Here is a 20037-nt window from a genome sequence, read left to right on the forward strand (position 1 = left end):
CAGCAATATACTTCAACTCATAAAATTCTAGTATGGCTTTTATTTATTTTTGGCATAATAAAAAGCCCCTTCTAACCACCCATTGCAAAAGTATTCAATGCTCCTATGTAACCACTAGGGGGCTTTCGCCTTTCTGACAATAACAATTACTTTGTAATAAATCCTCATATTTACAGTTAATCAAGTTAAATCACGGATGCGATTATGACACTATTATACAGCGTTTTACAGGGATGTATAAAGGAGGAGCTGGTTCATAATAAAACCGGRCCATGTTGTTGTGTAAATCGTGTTTAAATTGATAGATATTACCCCCTGTAATATACCGGATATTTCCAGAAACATTTCGGACGTTTAAATAGGGTAAGATTTAAAAATGCGTGGATAAGCTGCATGAAGCAATCACGGGGTTTTTGTGTGATCTTTAAAGAGGACTCGTGCCTACTCTGCGCTCTTTTACATGTACTTGCGCTTTTGAATCTGTGAATAATTCCAGTCTGCGTAACAGGACATGCTTGTGTGATCTCGTTAAGAGATAAATCGCTGTTTAAAAGCAAACAGAAAACAATAACTTTTCACGGCGCAGCGGCTCTCGCCGCTTGTCTTTATCTTTTATTTTCCTTTGCGCCTGCCTGTCGGCCTGCTTCCTCCTGCCAGTCCTCTGTGCGGGAAGACAACATGGCGCACAGAGTGAGGTCTGACCGGGGAGGCCGTGTGTGCGGCTCTGAAAGTGGCATGGAAACCGTTCTGCTCGGTCACAAAACAACACACCCAGAGTCTGCTTTAAAAAACACCGAGGCGCCTCATTCTTTTGTGAACTCCTCAGAGTTTGTTATTACTGCTACTTTATAGTTTTAGTAACTTCACCTGGACGTCCTAACGCGCGCGCTTGCGCTTTCGCCCGTATTTACATGAGTGTGTGCGGTAGTGAGCGAGTGTCACGGCCCTCTGCGGAGACGGGGGGTTGGGTAGCTGGGTAGCCGATTGGCTGCTGCTCACCAACACAGTCAGCCTGGGCTTGTTTTAACATAACCGGGGGCACTTCGACTAGCACGAAGATAAAACATGTAGTAAATAATCTGCTGTGGCAGAGGGAGACACCGGTTGTGGCTCTAAAGGTGTAACAGCAGATTTAATCTTGTTCTTCACTGTAAAGCTGACAGTTTCTAAGAGGAGGGCCGTCGCTGCTGCCGTCGCCGCTGCTGCTGATGAGGCGATGAAGTGCCGAGAATGAGAGCTGTGCCTGGGCCTACTACTACTATCAGAGCTGCTGCAGCTGGGATTGTGCAGGCAAAGCCGAGGAAAGCAGTCGCTTTGTGTCACTCCAACAAAGATCCGCTGTTGGTTTGACGGTGACCGACCTCCAAATGGTGGGTTTTTCGCCCTTTTTTCCACGTGTTGACAATGTGTGAGTTAACAGTAGCTTCCTATGATCGGTCGTAGCTTGTTTGTGTGAGCCGCTCTTGTGTGTTTTTTTTCCCCCTGTGATGGCTCAGTGTCACCACCTTCACTACAGTCTCGGTGATCGCCATGACCCACAATTAGCCGACAAAGCGGCGCTATTTTTCTAATAACTCGCAAACAGAAACGTGTAGACGGAGCTCACCGGTGGACGTGTTTAAGGGTTTTGTCTTGAGCTGGCCTTTTACAATGGAGGCCATGCTATCATGGTGTGTGTGCGCACAGTCTTCGCTTTATAAGTTTCTTTGCAGGYTGTATAGGCTGTCGTTTTGCTCGGATTTATGTTTGTTGTGGTAGAATTAAACGTCACACCTCCCTTACCTAACAAGAGTCTGTTTCTGCTTAACAGGATATAAGGATGACAACATGAATCAGTCATACAGACCGGGTCCTAGGGTCGAATCAGTGTTTGGCCCCAGCCAGCCAGATCTGAGGGCCCGAAACGGCCCCCTGAGCACTTCTTATAGGAACCAATGTGGCACTGTGACTCGTGGACCGGGCCAGCTGCCACAGTCTGCTTTCCTGGGATACAATCAGCTGGAGCGTTTTCGCTGCTACAGTCCACAGAGGAGACCACAGCGCCTGAATGCTGACCCCCAGGACAGGAGCAGCTTGCGTTGTGCAAGTCCAATCACTGATGATGACGACGACCAGTTTCAGCCACCAGCAGTCCAACTGCCTCCATCCCCTGGCACTGACAACATGGAGCCATTCGAGACTCTGCATGCAGGTTACAGCCCACAGAGGAGACCGCAGCGCATGAACGCCTCACTCAACAGCAAAGACTTTCACCCCAGGAGCAACTTGCACTGTGCAAGTTCGATCACTGATGAAGATGAGGGGTTTGAGCCACCGCCCATCCAGCTACCTTCGTCCCCTGGCACAGACGACATGGACCCCTTTGAAAGCCTGCAGAACGGGAGCAGGAACGGCTTCTCCCCTCGCAGTCCAGACAGCTTCGAGCGCATCCCCGACGCTCCCATCGCGTTTTGGGAGCATCGGGGCTTGCATTTTGGGTCCATGCTGTTTGACAGCAGTGACATCAAGGAAGAGGAGGAGGGSCACGGCGGCGTTCAGGACCTCAAGCCTTTTCAGCTCGCCTCAAACACGACCCAGGACAGAAGCGTCACTGGGAGCAAAAGCACACGCAATTCAGTGGCAGAGAGAAGAGCATACAAACCCACAGTCTTTAATTTGATGTCCAAAACTATTTCTGAACTTAACCCCACACTAAGCCCCAGTGCACTGCCAGAAATCACTATGAGAGACGGGTGGAATGTGGGCGAGGAGTCGGACAGTGAAGTYGAACTCACCTCTCCTGTTGACCCTGGGCTTGTCTCACCAGCTGGCACCAACTCTAACGTGAGTTGGACACACGTGGGGAATTTGTTTTGCATTGTTTGTGCAACCAAAAGGACATTTGTTTGTGTTGGCTATGTATTAGAGTGGAGAAATCTCATCCACGAGRGGAAGACTCTGTTAAAGGTAGCACTTGAAATATATCTTATAGTGACGCACCAATCAGTCAGCCAAAGATAAGAATCTGCTCTGATTAGGTAATAAATACAGAAAAATATGAAGTATTTCCCCTGTTCCTCAAATAAAGCAAAACCATTTTTAACTTTGCAAAACTCAGATATAGTTCAGTGGCATATGCTTTAATGTAAAAATGAGAAGAGTCTTTGTTTTCTAATAGAGTCAGAAGTTATCTAAGATCACTGCATTCCTTTCTCTCTTGTAGTGTCWAGAAACGTARTCTTAATCGCTCAAAATTAGAAATTAGGTCTTTAAAGAAAATCACACGTTGTTTTTGACCAAAAAGAAACTGGATTTATTTTTTCAAATTTCAACTTTTAGATTAAATGTATCTTGATGAAATCTAACCCTGAAAGAGTAGCTACTACATGTGCTTTCCCTGTCACTGTTTTGATTTGATTTGAAACAAGATGACCTGTCATTTTAGCCTTTGTCTCACATCAAATTGTTTTCCTTGTGCTGATTTTAGTCCAACAGCCCAAAGAAAAAACTTCTCCCTGTTGTGAAGTACTTGGAAGGAGACCTGGTGTGGGCAAAATTCAACAGACGACCTTGGTGGCCCTGCCAGGTCGTCTGTGACCCAAACCTAGGGGTCCACACAAAAATGAAAGGTGAGTTCTGATTACTTTTTTGTATTTTTATGTTCTGTGGACAGATATGCCRTTAAAATAAGACGTAACTACTTAATAACCATCAATTCTTATATAATAATATAATAGAGGATCTGAAGATTAAATCTGAAAAGCATGACAAAGATAAATTTTAAACAAAATTGGTTATAACTGCTGTTGGTACTCCCTTTTTAACCACATTTATCCTTCCAGTTAACTTTCTATTAATGTTTGTATACAGAAATAACCTTTTGAGATTTACCTTCCTTGTGGAGGAAATGAGTGTATGTCTTTTGAACAACAGTCTTCTCTGTGATTGTGTTGGCCACACATGATCATATTTCTGCAGTRAAAGTATATATTTTTACTGGTGTAATATCCATCCATCCATCCATTTTCTATACACCCTTTGTCCCTTAATGGGCTCGGGAGGGTTGCTGGTGCCCATCTCCAGCTAGCGTTACGGGCGAGAGGCGGGGTTCACCGTGGACAGGTCGCCAGTCTGTCGCAGGGCAACACAGAGACACACAACCATGCACACACACACACTCAACTTAGAGAGACCAATTAACCTGACAGTCATGTTTTTGGACTGTGGGAGGAAACCGGAGTACCCGGAGAAAACCCACGCATGCACAGGGAGAACGTGCAAACTCCATGCAGAAAGACCGGGGCCGGGAATCGAACCCAGAACCTTCTATATATATATATGGAAACTGAATATGGAGTTTTCATTAGCTGGAAGTATTTTATTGTAAAGATTAAAAGGAACAAATTTAGCACTGATGGTAGTAATCGACATAATGAAGAAATTTCACTTTTTTTCACAAAAGTAAAATTTGATATTCAGATTTAATGATATGCAGCCTTAGCCATCTCTGTGAAACATTTGATCTCACTGGCTAATTGGCACTAAATCAGTTTTATTGTCTGTGTGTAACGCAACTAATCCGCTGTTCATTTCTCTTCCTCTCTCTCTTTTTTTTTTTACCCCTTCAGTACCAAGTAATCGTCCTTGTCGGATGTATTTCCTGGAGACGGTCGGCGAGGTCACTGAGTGCACCTGGGTCCCAGGGAGCGTCATTCTACCATTTGAAGGGGGACATCAGTTCGATGAGCTGCCTGTTCTTAGACGGAGGGGAAAGCAGAAAGAGAAGGACTACAAGTATACGGTAAATAAGTACATTTACAGTCACGGTCAAAAGAAAGTACAGCATCTTTGAATTGTAGAATTTGACCTATCAGGACCTTTGAAAAATAATCTGATCTTTACATACAGGTTCCACAGAGTAAAGATTTATTGAACAAATTTATTGAACAACATGAAATAGCTGTGTGTGCAATGTGTGATTAACAGTTAGTAAATCTGTAAATGGACTGAACTTGTACAAGCACTTTTCCAGTCATTTTGACCACTCAAAGCACTTTACACATTCACCCATTCACACTCATAYGCAGATCGGGAGGAGGCAATTTGGGTTTAAGTGCATGTGCCARGAGGAGACTGGAATCAAACCTACAACCTTCTGATYGCAAGACGACTTSTCTAACCACGCAGCCACAGTCWGWCCCTGCTTTGGACCCACATGGGTCCAAAGCAGGCTTTAGAGCCTGTCTACCAGGACAGAGGGAATGTTAGAACGTACAGAGCTTTTCAAAAGTGTTTATAGCTCTTTTTCATATTTGTTAGGTTACAGCCACAAATTCCAACGTATATGATTTGAATATTAAGCGGGCGCTGTAACAGTCCGTCGTGGTAAAGAGAGAGCTGAGTCAAAAAGCGAAGCTCTCGATTTACCGGTCGATCTACGTTCCCACCCTCATCTATGGTCATGAGCTTTGGGTCATGACCGAAAGAACGAGATCACGGGTACAAGCGGCCGAAATGGGTTTCCTCCGCAGGGTGGCTGGGCTCTCCCTTAGAGATAGGGTGAGAAGCTCGGTCATCCGGGAGGGACTCAGAGTAGAGCCGCTGTTCCTCCATGTCAAGAGGAGCAAGTTGAGGTGGCTCGGGCATCTGGTCAGGATGCCACCTGGACGCCTCCTTGGTGAGGTGTTCCGGGCACGTCCCACCGGGAGGAGGCCTCGGGGAAGACCCAGGACACGCTGGAGGGACTATGTCTCTCGGCTGGCCTCGGAACGCCTAGGGATTCCCCCGGAGGAGCTGGAAGAAATGGCTGGGGAGAGGGAAGTCTGGGCCTCCCTTCTGGAGCTGCTGCCCCTGCAACCCAACCACGGATAAGCGGAAGAAAATGGATGGATGGATGGATGGATATTAAGCGAGCAGCACAGTAAACTCATGGCTGTGAAGTGGAAGGAGGAGAATGATCAATAGTTTCAAAAATTCTCTACAAAGCAAAATTTAAAAAGTGTGTCATGCATTTATGTTCAGTCCATCTGAGTCAGTGCCTTTTACAGAATCATATTTCTGTAGCATCTACAGCTGCAAGTCTTCGGTGATTGATCTCCACCAGCTTGGTGCATCTAGAGATAGACATTTTTGACAGTTTTCTGCAAAAGAGATCAATTTTAGTCCAATCAAAAAGAGAGCATCTGTGAAAGTATTTGTTTTTTTTTCAAATCTCACCTCAGAATCTCAATTAAGCTGGACTTTGGGTTATTCTGASACCTGAATATGCTTTGATCTGACTATTGCAACATTGCTCTTGTTCAGGTTTGTTGTCCTGCTGGTAGTTGAACCCACTCTCTAGTCTTTTGCAATCTCCAATAGGTTCTCATCCAGGTTCCCCCTATTTCTAGCTTCATCCATCAACTCTGACCAGTTTGTTTGTACCTACTGAAAAAAATGCATAATTATAGTATGATCACCATCATACTGATGATCACCATCATACTGATGATCACCATCATACTGATGGTGATCATGATCACCATCATACTGACATGCCCTCCCCAATGTTTTACATTGGTTAAACATTGGGGAGGGCAATGTTTAACCAATGTTTTACATTGGGGAGGGCATAYACAAGGTGAGGCGCAGTGTTAATTTTCAACCACTGCGTATTATGTGACTTCCAAAATGATRAGAAAAKGACACTTTTAGACCAGCTACTTAATAGTAGTGGCCCAAATTGTTGCACTGGTTTCAGCAGCAGCGACTCCTCCCTCCTCTCACTAGTGATGTTCGATACCATCGATTTTCTGTCCGATCCAATACTTAGTAAAATTCAAGCTGGTATCGGCGATACCGAACGGATACTGAACAAATACAGATACTTTGTGCAAAAATAACTAATCTCTCTGGTAAATAAAAAAAAGTGTATTAATTCTAAAATTTGCTTCAATGAGAACACAAGGCATCACTCATTTATTTTAAATTCCGAAMTACATTGAGGTAGGAGCCTTGTTTTTTATAGACAAGCTATTTTAATCATACAACATATGTGAAAATGRAAAGAAAAAGACAGTTAGAAAAGTAAATAACCCTACTAAAATAAATCACTGTTTAATTAAGAACTACTATAAAATAAAAGCATGCACCCCAATTGACATGACCACGRCATGTTAATTTGAAAATCCTGRAGATGTGAATGAAACGGCAACAACGGCATCCATCTTTGAAACTTTCCCATTCACATGTTTTTGTTTAGGAGCAGAGACATTTTTACAGTTTTCTCTTTCAGTCTGTTTTTTTTTTTGCTCAGAATTTCTCCTGCCTTCGAAATGACTTTCTCTGCTGACTTATTTTACGATCCGTCATTGTGTCTATGTGTGAGTGAGTGAGCGAGCATTATGTCTGTACACAGCAAGTGTCAAGTATTTTTCTTAGTATCAAGTTGAAACTTCTCAGGGGTTTTTTGGGTGCTTTCTTTCACACAACCATTACTAACTCTGCTTTCTGATCTCAACTTGACTGGAGGAGAAAACGGACTGTAAAAGGCTCCATCAAATGTTTTTTTTTTTGTTTTTTTTTTTTACATTTTTTTTATGGTCAAAACATTTGAGATTATTGATTGATCATATAATCAGTCAGTCTTAAAGCAGTCTTTTTCTGCACTGAAAACAGAAAAAATGTTTGTTGTGCATCAGTCTCTATTTTTGATGGACATCTTTTTTTTTTGTTTCATTAACTGTCCTGATGCATATTATGACAGCTCTATAAGTTTAGCAAAGTATTAACACAACCAGTGCTGATGGTGCAACCATTTTTTTTTTAGATAAAAACCTTTCTCCTGGCAGCCTTTCCAAACAAACCACACTTATTCAGTCTTTTTTTATAATTTTACTTTTATTTATGCCTGAATAAAGCTTGAGATGCAATTTGCCTGAGCCCTTTGTGGTCTGAAATTGATGGAATATGTTCTTCTGAAAAGACTGGAAAATGTCTCAAATTTTCCACTACTGCTTGACTTGCTTGGGAAAGACGTAATAACTCTTCCAGGATTGATTGCCAACAACAGTTGATTCTTTCACGTCATGGCTGATGTGTTTTCGTCTTGGCTTTGTGTAACCTACACCTGTATGCTCCAGGTGAGCAAATGGCCAAAACTATCACTTTCATAGACTTGTAGTTCATAAGTAAATCAAGTTCATTTAACTATCAAAACCTGGCTGCTACTCTCCCTCTTAAATCTGTTTTTAAGCTGGAAGGGCTGTACATAGTTTCTCAGAGAGCGCTTTTCCAGTTTTGGTTCACATTTGTTTAATAAATACAAATGTGCAATCTATTCCATGTTTTAGTACATGTACAGTACATTTAAATAACATTAAAGCTGTTAAACGCCCTCCCCCTAATAAATTCTTTCCTGACTCCTGATATGTGAAACTTCAGAATTTCAAAGAACTGTGTTTCTTTTTCTCCACAACTGTACCTCTTATTCTCTTATTGTGAAAACTTATCTAAGCATAAATTCTGATGTGGGCAGATTCCAAAAAGTTTGCTGACCGCGTGGAAGGTCAGTGTGGCCGAAGCCGAGTATCTGCTCCCTGGTCGACAGAGGAACAGTGAGAGTACACTTTCACTACCTGTCAATGGAGAAGAACATCCGACCAGCCTTCCTCCATCTGAAGAGCCGCTGGAGGCCCCCTCTGCCTCCATTGTCCCAAATCGACCCACCTCACCTGGTCCGGCGACCAACGGGAATGGTCACCATCTCTTCAAAAACTCCACAGCACATGGCAATAAGAGCAAAGCTTTCAAAAAGAAGAAGAAATGTTTGTCTGACATATTTGGTCATATTGTTGGTGGAAAGGAAACAGCCAACAAGGCTGGTCAGCTTCATGCAACAACACGTGCACTGAAAGAGGAGCCGAAGGACTCGCCTTATGCCGATTTGGACTCAGTTCCGATGTTGAATCGACCCAAACGCACAGCTCTTTCTCCAATATATGACGCCGACGCCACGGGCAGAAAGGAGCACTCTTCAGTAAAAGTGAAAAAGACATCTAAAAAACTAAACCTTTGCTCAGATCCGTCTGAGTCGTCCTGTATTTTTCATAACAAAGCAACCTCTAAAGACCCTGAGCAGAGGCCGGGCAAATTGTCCCAGGGTTCCAGTGAAAAGCACTCTGGGGCTCTTTCTGCCAGCAGCCGTCTGATAACAAAGGCTCTGAAAGCAGCAGAAGAGACCAATCACAAAGATGGACCAGCCACAAGCCGAGTCCCAGCAGAAGCTCCTCCTGAAGATTGCTTCGGCAAAACTCCTACTGATGCTGCCGTCAAAGCTGAACTGTCTCCAAATCGGAAATACCCCAGCAAAACCTGTTCCTTTGTTAACCACAGCTCTCCGAAACGCCGCGCGAGGAAGCTGAATAAGAAAMCAGTTCACAATGGCTCGGTGGTCAGGTCAAAGTGCGAGGGGATGACTCGGCCCGYGCAACAGCCGGTCAAAATCAAGGCRGAAAACAGTCCGTCAGATCTATCTACCTCCTCCTCTCTGTCTCTGTCTCCAATGGACACCTTTCAGGATAGTAAAGAATTAAGGTTCAAATCGCTAACGATGGAGAACAACAGTGACTCTGAGGTGAGTGTCTTTCGGCCTGACTCCAATTACAAATTTAGCACTATTCTGATGCTGTTAAAGGACATGCACGACACTCGAGAAAAAGAAGGCAAACCGCTGGTGCTGCCGCCGTCGGCTACCTTGATAAAGGAGGAACCCCTGGTGATCCCCACCGCAGCAGAAGGTGGTCCGCTGAGAGGCTCCTGCGAAGGTCTACCTCTTCAGATCAAATTAGAGAACGGGCAGTCGGAGAAACCCCTGCTGAGCCAAAGCACGCCGRTRAAAACCAAGCTCTGCACTAAAGCKKGCGCCTCGGCCGACACCCATCACTGTGAAGACTTTCCTCCTCACGCTGAGGTCGGGGGTTCGGAGAAGCAGCGCAGAAAACAAAGGCTTCCGTCTAAACTGAAGCTCGCAACGCCTGACCTGCATTTGGATGTACYCGAGAGAGACTTCATCAGCGTCCAGTCTGGCTCGACGGAGCCTGTAGYGGACCCATTTGGCCCCGATTCCTCTGCCAGCTACCTGGAGAAGTCCTCGGAAATAGCTGTGGCTCCAAAGAAGCGCTGGCAGCTGGTTGAGGAAGCTGCTGAGACCGAGGCAGCTGGGAGCGAGAGGTCCGCTGAGACTGAGGCACCTGCCGAGATGAAGGGTTCTCCGACAATGAGAGCTTCTCCAGATCTCGAGGCGCACACAGAGAATGASTCGCACTCTTCAGATGCGAGCAGCACAGCCGGTAAGGCTCGAGCAAAGTGCTTTATAGGTTTTTTTAAACGTTTTTTTTTACTGGGATGATACTTTTTGAAATATCAAAGTGTTTGTTTTTTTGCACACAGGACAATCTGAGAACAAACGCCTCCGGAAGCCAACCAAGAGGCTCTTGGAGTCCACCGAGGAGTATGAACAAATATTTTCCACAAAAAAGAGGTCAAAGAAACACACGGCAGATTGTTCCAAACTGGTGAGGAAAGTTTTTGGGGTTGTGGTTTCCTACAGCACAGATAAAAAATAAAAAAAAGTAACAAAAGATTGGGGATTTTTCAATAAATAATTAGTTTCAGCYATCAAAGAAAAGCCCAAAACCATAAGTAAATTATAAAACTGTACAAAACTTGTACATTTATGTAGACGTTTTTCACAATTTGTGATCACAAACTTCAGCGTATTTTATTAGAGACACAGGTAATTGTGAWGTAGAATGAAAAGATTACATGGTTTTTAACTTTCTAAAATGTGAAAGTTAAAACTWAAACTAAAATGTGAGTAGTGTATTTTATGTAGCCACTTGATTTTGTTTAGGGTTATCAGAGTAAAAAGGGGCTTAATTCAGATTTTTAAATCAGAATTCGGCACTACTTTGTTTTGGTCTGTCACATAAAATCACAGCAAGTTTGCTGTTGTAAGGTAATTAAATATGCCGAAGGCTCAAGGAGTGTGRATACCTTTACTATCCACTTGTGTTTTGCGTCGTATGTTTCTGTGTGMAGGACACTTCAGGGATTTCGGCACTCCATGATCTCAGTGCTACAGAAGCCATGGATACCTCAACGTYGTCTTTAGCGGAGCCAGGAGAGGCTCGGGTAAAGATGGATCCGAGTCCGTCTCAGGAAGAGTTTTCTCCTCCAGCACCACCTTTGTCTCCTGTCACAGCACCACCCCGCTTTGACGCAGAYGCAGCAGAGGAAACGGATCTGTCTTTTGAGTGTGGTGAGTCTTACTCTCCACCTGTTCTCATCAGGTTTTCACCGCTCATCCACATGCAACTYGAGTTTTCTTAGATCTGTTTGTGGTGTTCCCATTTGAACTGGATATCAGGAGATTAGTAGAGTGGTGATGGAGATGAGCCTTCCCATATGATCACTATTGCTTTTTGAGCTCAAACCCACAACAATGGGGCCATTTTTATGTCCCCCTCCYGCCACACTTTTTTTCAATTAACCTTCTAATTTAGAGGAAAAAAGTAAACAGTTAAAATATAAAGTGATTATTGAGGAGATTTGATGTTATTGCCACCTACTGGCTTGATATAGGTACTGCAGACCAAAACCTTGGGAGTTGTCCTTTTTCATCATATATGRTACTTAGAAAAAATTCTGAAATTATTTATRTACTCGTCTCGGGTTTTTACATCTCAAAAGTCCATMGTTTTTACTGTATTTGCCATGTCGTCWGTCTTTGAATGTCAGTTTCTGCATGTGAATACTTGAGACTTACCTGAATCGTTTTTAATGTCAGACTCGGGAACATCTCTTCAAGAAAGGAAGAGGCCCAGAAAGCTCTCACACAAGGCGAAGGAGTGTAGCATAGAARAAGTGTCAGCAGGTTCCTCAAAGAAAAAGGTATGTCTAYGAAATCTAAAACTACACTGCCTTGCAAAGGTATTCACACTCTGAGCTTCTTCTCTTGTCACTTTAACAACCGTAAACCTCAATGTATTTTACTGGGTTTTTACAGGAATGCTTAWAATGATTCTTATCACTGGAACATTTAGGTTTGAAGTGGAGAAAGATAAAGATTAGGGTGATGGCAAGGAGCCCTCAGTTGGCTTGGAGCTCATTGCAAACAATTGTCAAAATACCAGTGGAAACACTGGTATTTTGCTTCAATGCCAATATATTGTTTTTTGATCATGGTGAAGGTTATACATTTTGATTAGCAGTTTTTATTATGTCTTCCTCCTTTTAAAGTGTTTAAGTATCTTTCCAATCAGACAAAAACTTCTCATTTGAAAAAAAATTATGAATAATTTTGGGCCTAAAATTACTGAATCATTAGAGCTGAATACAAATGCAATTTTTTTTTCATGTTAATTTTTAAAAAACCTTTTGATACCTGTGTATCATTTTTCTTCCATTTAAAAAATGTGCTCAATTGTATGGTGTTTTTTTTTTTTTAATCATAAAATCTTAATAAAATACATTGAGATTTACTGTAACTTCACAAAATTGTAATGAGTACGGCTCTGTACTCCAGGACCCTGAATATTGATATTTTGTTATAGGAATCTAAGCGCCAACTCGGCATTTCCCCWGACGCAAAAGTGGTGGTCAAGAAAACACAGGTATTCATGAAATCGCCAAACATTTACCRWAACGTGCTGAAGTTCTGTTTAGTTATTCTAATCCTTGTGTTTTGCCGGATAGGTTGCATCCGTGACGAAAGAGAAATCTTCCCCCTGCGCATTGTCCGTCCCTGCTGAAGCCGCCAAGCGTCCAGAGAGCAGGTCCCCGAGCCCTCAGCGGTGTAAGACCCCGAAGCAGGAGGCTGAGACGGAGCCCTGCAGCACCGAGGAGAAGCAAGAGGAACACACTGGAACACTAACTCCTAAACCTGAGGTGCCCCTGCCGTGTTTTCTTCAAGGAAAATGTAGAATCAAATTTAAGTTTCCATCTGTTCTGACTGCTTCAGTAACATTAGACGATATTCATCTCCTTTAGGTCATGCCGGCGGGTTTGAATGAYAGTCTCTCGTCCCAGGGTGATGTTAAGGGAAAAATAGGAGCCGCGTCTTTGAAGGAGAGCGTCTGCCAGGTGAAATGACCTTCACGCTGACTGTGACGTGATTATTTTCACCTTCTGCGTTAGTGGCAGGTTTATTATCAGTGTGCCTCTTGTGTGCGTGTGTGTTTTTACAGGTGTGTGAGAAGACGGGAGACCTTCTGGTGTGCGACGGTCCGTGTTTCGGCGCCTTTCACCTGCAGTGCATCGGCTTGTCTGCGGCCCCCAAAGGAAAATTCCTCTGTCAGGAATGTAAAACCGGTGGGTCTCGSTTTGYGACTCACAAAGGACCTAAAAACCCCGCGACCTACCGCGAGCGGTTTGTCCTGAAGCGCGACAAGTMTTCAGATTCTCATCGACTTCATTTTGTTTCAGGTGTTCATAACTGCTTTGTGTGCAAGAAGTCTGATAACGGCGTGAAGCGCTGCATCATCCCCCTTTGTGGRAAGTTTTACCACTCGGACTGCATCATGGCGTATTCGCCCACCCAGCCACATAACAAGGGCTTCCGCTGCCCTCTGCATGTCTGCCTGTCATGCCACATCACCAACCCTCTCAACGCCTGCAGCACCAAAGGAAATCCCCCCCCCCCTCTGCATTTCAATCAAACCGCATCTGTAGAGGAGCAACATGGCTGGCTGCCTTCACGCAGATAAGATAGAAGCTCTTATTTTTGGCAGCAACATCACATTTGATAAATTATTAGGTTTTACGGTTAAGATAGTAAATTAGTTGTATTTTAGATAACTTTCTTAACAGTAAAGAGTTGACTCTAGACACCTGAACTAGAATAAATAAAAGATTTAAGTTCCTGGCTTGGAAAGTGTTGAAACTGCACAACTTGTGAAGTGGCTCTTTGACTCTGCTGCCACCTCCTGGTAAACCAGTCAATTGCTGGTTTTACATGCTAATTATAGACATCTCTAAATAAAGTTATCATCCAAATCAGAAAACACATTCGTTTAACCAATTWGAGTAATAAACTGAGCTTGACCAGATTGTTTCATAAATAATATCAATTAATGTCTTTGAATCTTTCTGCRTGACTGGATTGAATTGTTGTGTGTTGTGAATCGKCGCTTTAAAAATAAGGTCGAGTTAAATTCAATAATTAACGTTGGATAAGGGTAGAGATTGCATAATCTTCAAGGTCTTAAATGCATAGTTTTAAAATTCTGCTGATTTTTAAATAAAGTCCTAAAGCATTTGATAACTTTTCTTCCTTASCAATAATCACCTTGAGCAAGTTCTAGTATTTTTTCTTTCTTCTTACAAATTTAAAACCCTTTAGCGGAAAAATAAGTGCATAGATAGAGTTCTACAGTGTTTTCAGCATTTTTAGATAATTATGATTTGTTAAAAATATATATWTWTTTTTCCGTGTCTAAACGTCTGTGCTTCTTTTTCAGTTGCTTACTSAGTATTTAGTGCTGTTATGTCACTCAGTGTCCCGACAATTTWATGTTTCTGTGAAATAGTAAATTCATTTAAAGCATTTAAACCCATACAACAGTGTCAGCTGTGTTAAACTTGAACTTGGGCTACAGGTGAGTTTCTGCACGTGGATGAAGCCATTCTGTGTGTTTCGTTTCTCAGGTCGACTGGCTCGATGCGTCCGCTGTCCCGTAGCTTATCACCCCAACGACAACTGCATGGCAGCAGGCAGCCTGGTGTTGTCCAACAACAGCTTCCTGTGTCCCAACCACTTCACTCCTCGCAAAGGCTGCAAGAACCATGAACACATAAACGTTAGCTGGTGCTTTGTCTGCTCTGAAGGTCAGTCTGGGCTCGGGTCTCAATTTTTAGCTTCCGGTCTTGGTAAAAAGAAACTACAAACTCAGTTGTAGGGTTTCATGTGTAACCGGGTCGTAAATTTAGACAAAATCTCACCTCGAGTCTACAAAAAGCCAGCAGATTTCTAACTTTCAAATACAAATGAAGCCAAATTTAAAATAAACCYTTGTTGCCTGCATTTAAGAGAGAAAGTAGCTGATTTAGTAGCTGTACTTTTTTAGGGGGTTTCATACTGATCATTCAACAAATCTTACTGGCTCGGGAAATATTTTAGACCTACTTCGATTAGTGATGATTTAAAGTGATTTTCTATTTTATACTTACAGTCTTCCATAAGAAAAATGCTACATGCCCAGCAAGATGTCAATTGCAGTTACTGTGGTGTGATTATGTCTCATAGTCTGTTTTATTTCGTAAGAATAAGTYGACCAGAAAAGGCATCACAACCAGTATTAACAGATCATCAACAAGCAGAGGTTTTGACAGCTTCCTGCTCTGGATAGTGCAAWGCTTTGTTGTTTTGTAAGTTTGCAGAGTTTCATCTAAATCAGCTGCAGATCTTCTGAAAAAATGTTCTTTGAACAGATGAGGATAAAGTAAATATGACTGGGCGTAAAGCAAAGTGATATTTTCAGACAAAACTCAGCATATCAGAACAAACAGCTGTTAAGTACAAGGCCAGAGGGCCGATGGTTGATGTTGCATCCACAGGACTTGGACAGCATCCCCTCTTTGTACTGAAGARCTCGTATTTTCCCGACTGTACAGGGGGCAGTCTGCTGTGCTGTGAATCCTGTCCTGCTGCTTTCCATCGGGAATGTTTGAATATAGAGATGCCTCAAGGTAGCTGGTTCTGCAACGACTGCAAAGCCGGAAAGAAACCTCGCATGAAGGACATCCTTTGGGTCAAATGGGGGCGATACAGGTAAGGGCGCAACATTTCTTCTCCGCACAACAGCTCAACGCAGCAGGAAAGGTATCTGAAACCCGGCCCGATGCTTCAGGTGGTGGCCCGCTGAAGTGTGTCTGACCAAAGACGTCCCAAACAACATCTTGAGGATGAAACATGAAGTGGGGGAGTTCCCGGTGCAGTTCTTTGGCTCCAAAGATTTCGTGTGGACGTACCAAGCCAGAGTCTTCCCCTACATGGAGGGTGACACTCACAACATCGAAAAAATGGGGAAAGGCTCCGACGCGGTGTACAAGAAAGGTACGTGTTCTCGCTGGTGTTTTAATTCTGCACATAAATGACATCAGCTGAGATTGCGTTTGTGTCCTTGAAGCCTTGTCTGAGGCCGCAGAGCGTTTCAAAGAGCTACAGACCGAGAGAGAAATGAAGCAGCTTCAGGAGGACAGAAAGAACGACAAGAAACCGCCTCCGTACAAGCACATCAAGGTACGCTGACCTGACCCGGCTTGGACGTAGTACCAGCTGACTGCGATGAACTGAACACCTGGTGAATGGCACTTTGCTTCTTTAGGTGAACCGACCCATTGGGAAGGTGCAGATCATCACTGCTGACCTGTCTGAAATCCCCCGCTGCAACTGCAAGGCGTACGACGAAAACCCGTGCGGCATGGACTCGGAGTGCATAAATCGCATGCTGATGTACGAGTGCCACCCGCAAGTSTGTGCAGCCGGGGAGCGATGTCAGAACCAGACTTTTACAAAGCGACAGTACACCACTGTGGAGATTTTCAGGACGCTGTCCTGTGGATGGGGTTTACGYGCGGTCTCTGATATCAAAAAGGTAAATTGGGGAAAAATACACACCGGAATTCTTTTGAGAGATTTTGACACATTTTTACTTATTTCTCATTTTGTTCTTTGATTATTATTATTATTTATTTTTACTTCAGGGTGCTTTTGTGAGTGAATATGTTGGGGAGGTGATCGACGAGGAAGAATGTCGCGCCAGAATCAGACACGCTCAGGAGAACGACATCTGCAACTTCTACATGCTGACCCTGGACAAGGTGATTCTGGAACGAATAGCTGTCAATGGAGCATGGAGCTGGGATAAATGATCAAACACACCGAAGAAGATTAGAGGACTAAGCTTGTTATTTTTATTGTTAATTTAGGATCGGGTCATCGATGCTGGACCCAAAGGGAACCAGGCACGCTTCATGAACCATAGCTGCCAACCAAACTGTGAGACTCAGAAGTGGACTGTGAACGGGGACACCAGGGTTGGGCTGTTCGCTCTGCAGGACATCCCAAAAGGTTTCACTGATTGAATGGATTTTTATTTTTTTTTGCCTTCCTAAAGTTAATAGTTTTTACAACTTTTCAATTGTGGTTTGACTTGTCGCTCCAAATAATTGCATTTATTTAATGCTAAAGATTTCTATGATGATTTGTTCAGTTARGAGGAGGAAGTCACATGAAATGTTTCTTTGAAAGTTTTAGCTTGTAGACCGTACAGWTTGGCACCTTCACCATGTATTTTAATAGTGCTCCATGTTGAACTCAGCCTGCCTTTAAAATAAACAATTGTGACAAARRTTTTAGTCCTGCAAACTAAAATAAAGACAGGTTGATGTAATTTTGTTCTCCGGCAGTGAAAGGAAGCAGCTGAAAATGTTCTACACATTTTTAGACAGAGGCTTTAGCCACACTATTAAAACGTTTTGAAAACGGCATTTTCTTACATTTTGATGCTGTTTTTCTCTAAAATGAGAGTTACCAAACTCCAGTCTTTCATGGCCATTGTCCTTATGAGTTCGCATCTGAATCAGTAGATGAGTAGAAATTGACTCATCAGAGTGTAATCAGGTTCCACAGAGAAGCCCTTATTAATGTTTAATTCTTAGAAGATTCCTAAGTTTTCTGACTTTTGATATGTGATTTTTGCTCTTTATGTGTAGAAATTGTTTTCGACAATTAAAGCATCARTATGATTTTCACTTTAGGGGTTGAGCTGACCTTCAACTACAACCTGGAGTGTCGTGGAAACGGGAAGACTGCTTGTAAATGCGGAGCTCCCAACTGTAGCAGTTTCCTGGGGGTCCGACCAAAGGTAAAACTGTATATTCAACCCGTTGTGCCTCTGATCACAATATCACTCTAAAATAACACTCACCACGGATTAACCTTCACTTGGTTCCTGCTTTGCAAACCGCCCCGTTCCCCATCTTTACTCAGAACCAGCCACCAGCCGAGAAAATGAAACTGAAGGAAGGGAAGAGGAAGGGCGGCATGAAGAAGAAGACCAAGCAACAAGTAACGAAGGAGAGGGAAGACGAATGCTTCAGCTGYGGCGACGGAGGCCAGATAGTGTCCTGTAAAAAGCCGGGATGTCCCAAAGTCTATCACGCTGACTGCCTCAACTTGGCAAAGCGGCCTGCAGGTTAGCAGACCTACAAGTGATAATCATTTCAAATTAAAATTTATACTTGAAGTAAGGAGGTGTTCCAAACTGAAATGTTTTTAAAGTTAAACATGAGAGGAAGACAATATTTAAATATTTAAAACATGTTGCGCTCACACTAATTGTTTCAGTATTTTTYCACATTTCAACATGGCTGAAGTGATGAATGATCTTGTCTCCAGGGCGATGGGAGTGTCCGTGGCATCAGTGTGACGTTTGCGGTAAAGAGGCAGCTTCGTTCTGCGTGATGTGCCCCAACTCGTACTGTAAAGATCACCGAGAAGGCAAGCTCTTCATCTCCAAGCTGGACGGAAAGTTGTCCTGCAGCGACCACGACCCGTGCGGACCCGAGCCGCTGGAACCCGGGGAGGTACGGGAATACGTGCCCAACATGGCCTCCATGAGGCCCGGGAACATGGCTGTGCCCATCCCTCCCGACGCGCTTCCGGCCGCCGCAGGAGCAACTCCTCCTTTGTCTTCTTCTGCTGCTTCCCTCTCCTCCGCTCCCTCCGAGGCTGCTCCATCCGGCCGAGAGCCTCCCCCTCGCCTCTACATCAACACAAAGACTGCTACCTCCAGCTTCGTCCCCTCCAGCACCTCCTACCTCACTGACAGAACTGAACTGAAAACCGGCGGCGCCCGCGAGGGAGAGGACGGAGAGGTGGAGGACGGCGAGGTGTACGGGTTAGACACGGAGGAGGACGACGAGGAGGAGGACGAAGACGACGACGAGGACAATGAGACTGAGGAGATGGAGGTTGTGGAGGTGGAGGAGGAGGAGGAAGAAGAAGAGGAGCCGCCTTATGGAAGCGACGCACTAGAAGATGAAGAGGAGGAGGAGGAGGAGAACGAGGAAGAAGGGGACGTGTGCGGGACGTGGGGCGGCTACGTGGACGACGATGCTGATGATGAAGACGTGGAGGACTGGGGGAGGCTGGAGGACAATGAGAAGTGACTCCGTCTGTAACGCTGAGCAGGAGCTCCCCCCACGCGCTGGCAAGACTGAAGGAGTTCCATATTTTGGTACCTACTTGAACGCAGCACTGCCTTCACTGTGGTACAGCATTGCCTTCTCGTCTCCAGACTGACAGCGGGGATGTGCGCTGGTGCTAAGGCTGAACTGTTGTCTCACTCAGTCTCTTTATATTCCTGTCCAGACTTTTATTTGTGTTTGGTGCTCTCTTGATTTGTTCTGTCTTTTCACACTGTTTACATAGTTCAACCCTTTGTTTTTTTGYTTTTTTTTAAATGTTTGTAATATAAGAAATGAGTGAGAAGTTTGACCAAACCGTCATCATGAGGCCGTCTTGTCTCGTCGTCCCCGTCCTCTTTCTGTTTCCAGGAGTTGTTGAATCCCTGTTACAGTTGAGCAGAAACAGTACAGCACCTTCTCTGTTTGTGAGGAGTGAAAAATAAACCCACTGGAGTCATTCATTTCAGATAAACATTCTGGGTTTCTCTGAATAACGACAGTCKGAACAAATTAGGAAAACAGCTGCTGGGCAGATGGAGTTACAGAAAGTGTAATGGTGTAATGCACATGTGTCAAACTCAAGGCCCGCGGGCCACATGTGATTTTATTCACCGTGAATCCAGATCCCATCACAAATTAAGCAGATAAATGCATCTACATKTTTCTCCGTAGTGACAAAAACCACTGACTGTGGCCCCAATAACTTATAATAAATTAAATTAAGCGGCTTCACTTAAATTAGCATCACTTCACCCGCTGGGGTCTGAACGCACTTCCTCCTGGTCCCCATCTGCAGAAAAATCTGCGCTAATTCATCAGTCAGTTTGA

The 20037-nt window shown here is 43.8% G+C and overlaps 1 protein-coding gene across 1 annotated transcript; it reads left to right on the forward strand.

Moving 5' to 3' along the window:
• Nucleotides 1–953: 953 nt before the first annotated feature.
• LOC103471190 (histone-lysine N-methyltransferase, H3 lysine-36 and H4 lysine-20 specific-like) lies at nt 954–19681 on the forward strand. The gene is made up of 23 exons (XM_008420035.2): nt 954–1370; nt 1811–2823; nt 3467–3608; nt 4608–4780; nt 8495–10307; nt 10408–10532; nt 11059–11278; nt 11807–11910; nt 12573–12632; nt 12715–12906; nt 13009–13101; nt 13206–13329; nt 13444–13644; nt 14665–14844; nt 15631–15787; nt 15867–16072; nt 16146–16258; nt 16344–16613; nt 16723–16839; nt 16948–17089; nt 17779–17885; nt 18011–18215; nt 18419–19681. Exons 2-23 carry the CDS (start codon nt 1828–1830, stop codon nt 19189–19191), a joined length of 6513 nt encoding a protein of 2170 aa, XP_008418257.1. The 5' UTR covers nt 954–1370; nt 1811–1827; the 3' UTR covers nt 19192–19681.
• The last annotated feature ends 356 nt before the right edge of the window (nt 19682–20037 follow it).

The sequence above is a fragment of the Poecilia reticulata genome, linkage group LG10 (assembly GCF_000633615.1).
Source record: "Poecilia reticulata strain Guanapo linkage group LG10, Guppy_female_1.0+MT, whole genome shotgun sequence".
In the NCBI taxonomy this organism is placed as follows: domain Eukaryota; kingdom Metazoa; phylum Chordata; class Actinopteri; order Cyprinodontiformes; family Poeciliidae; genus Poecilia; species Poecilia reticulata.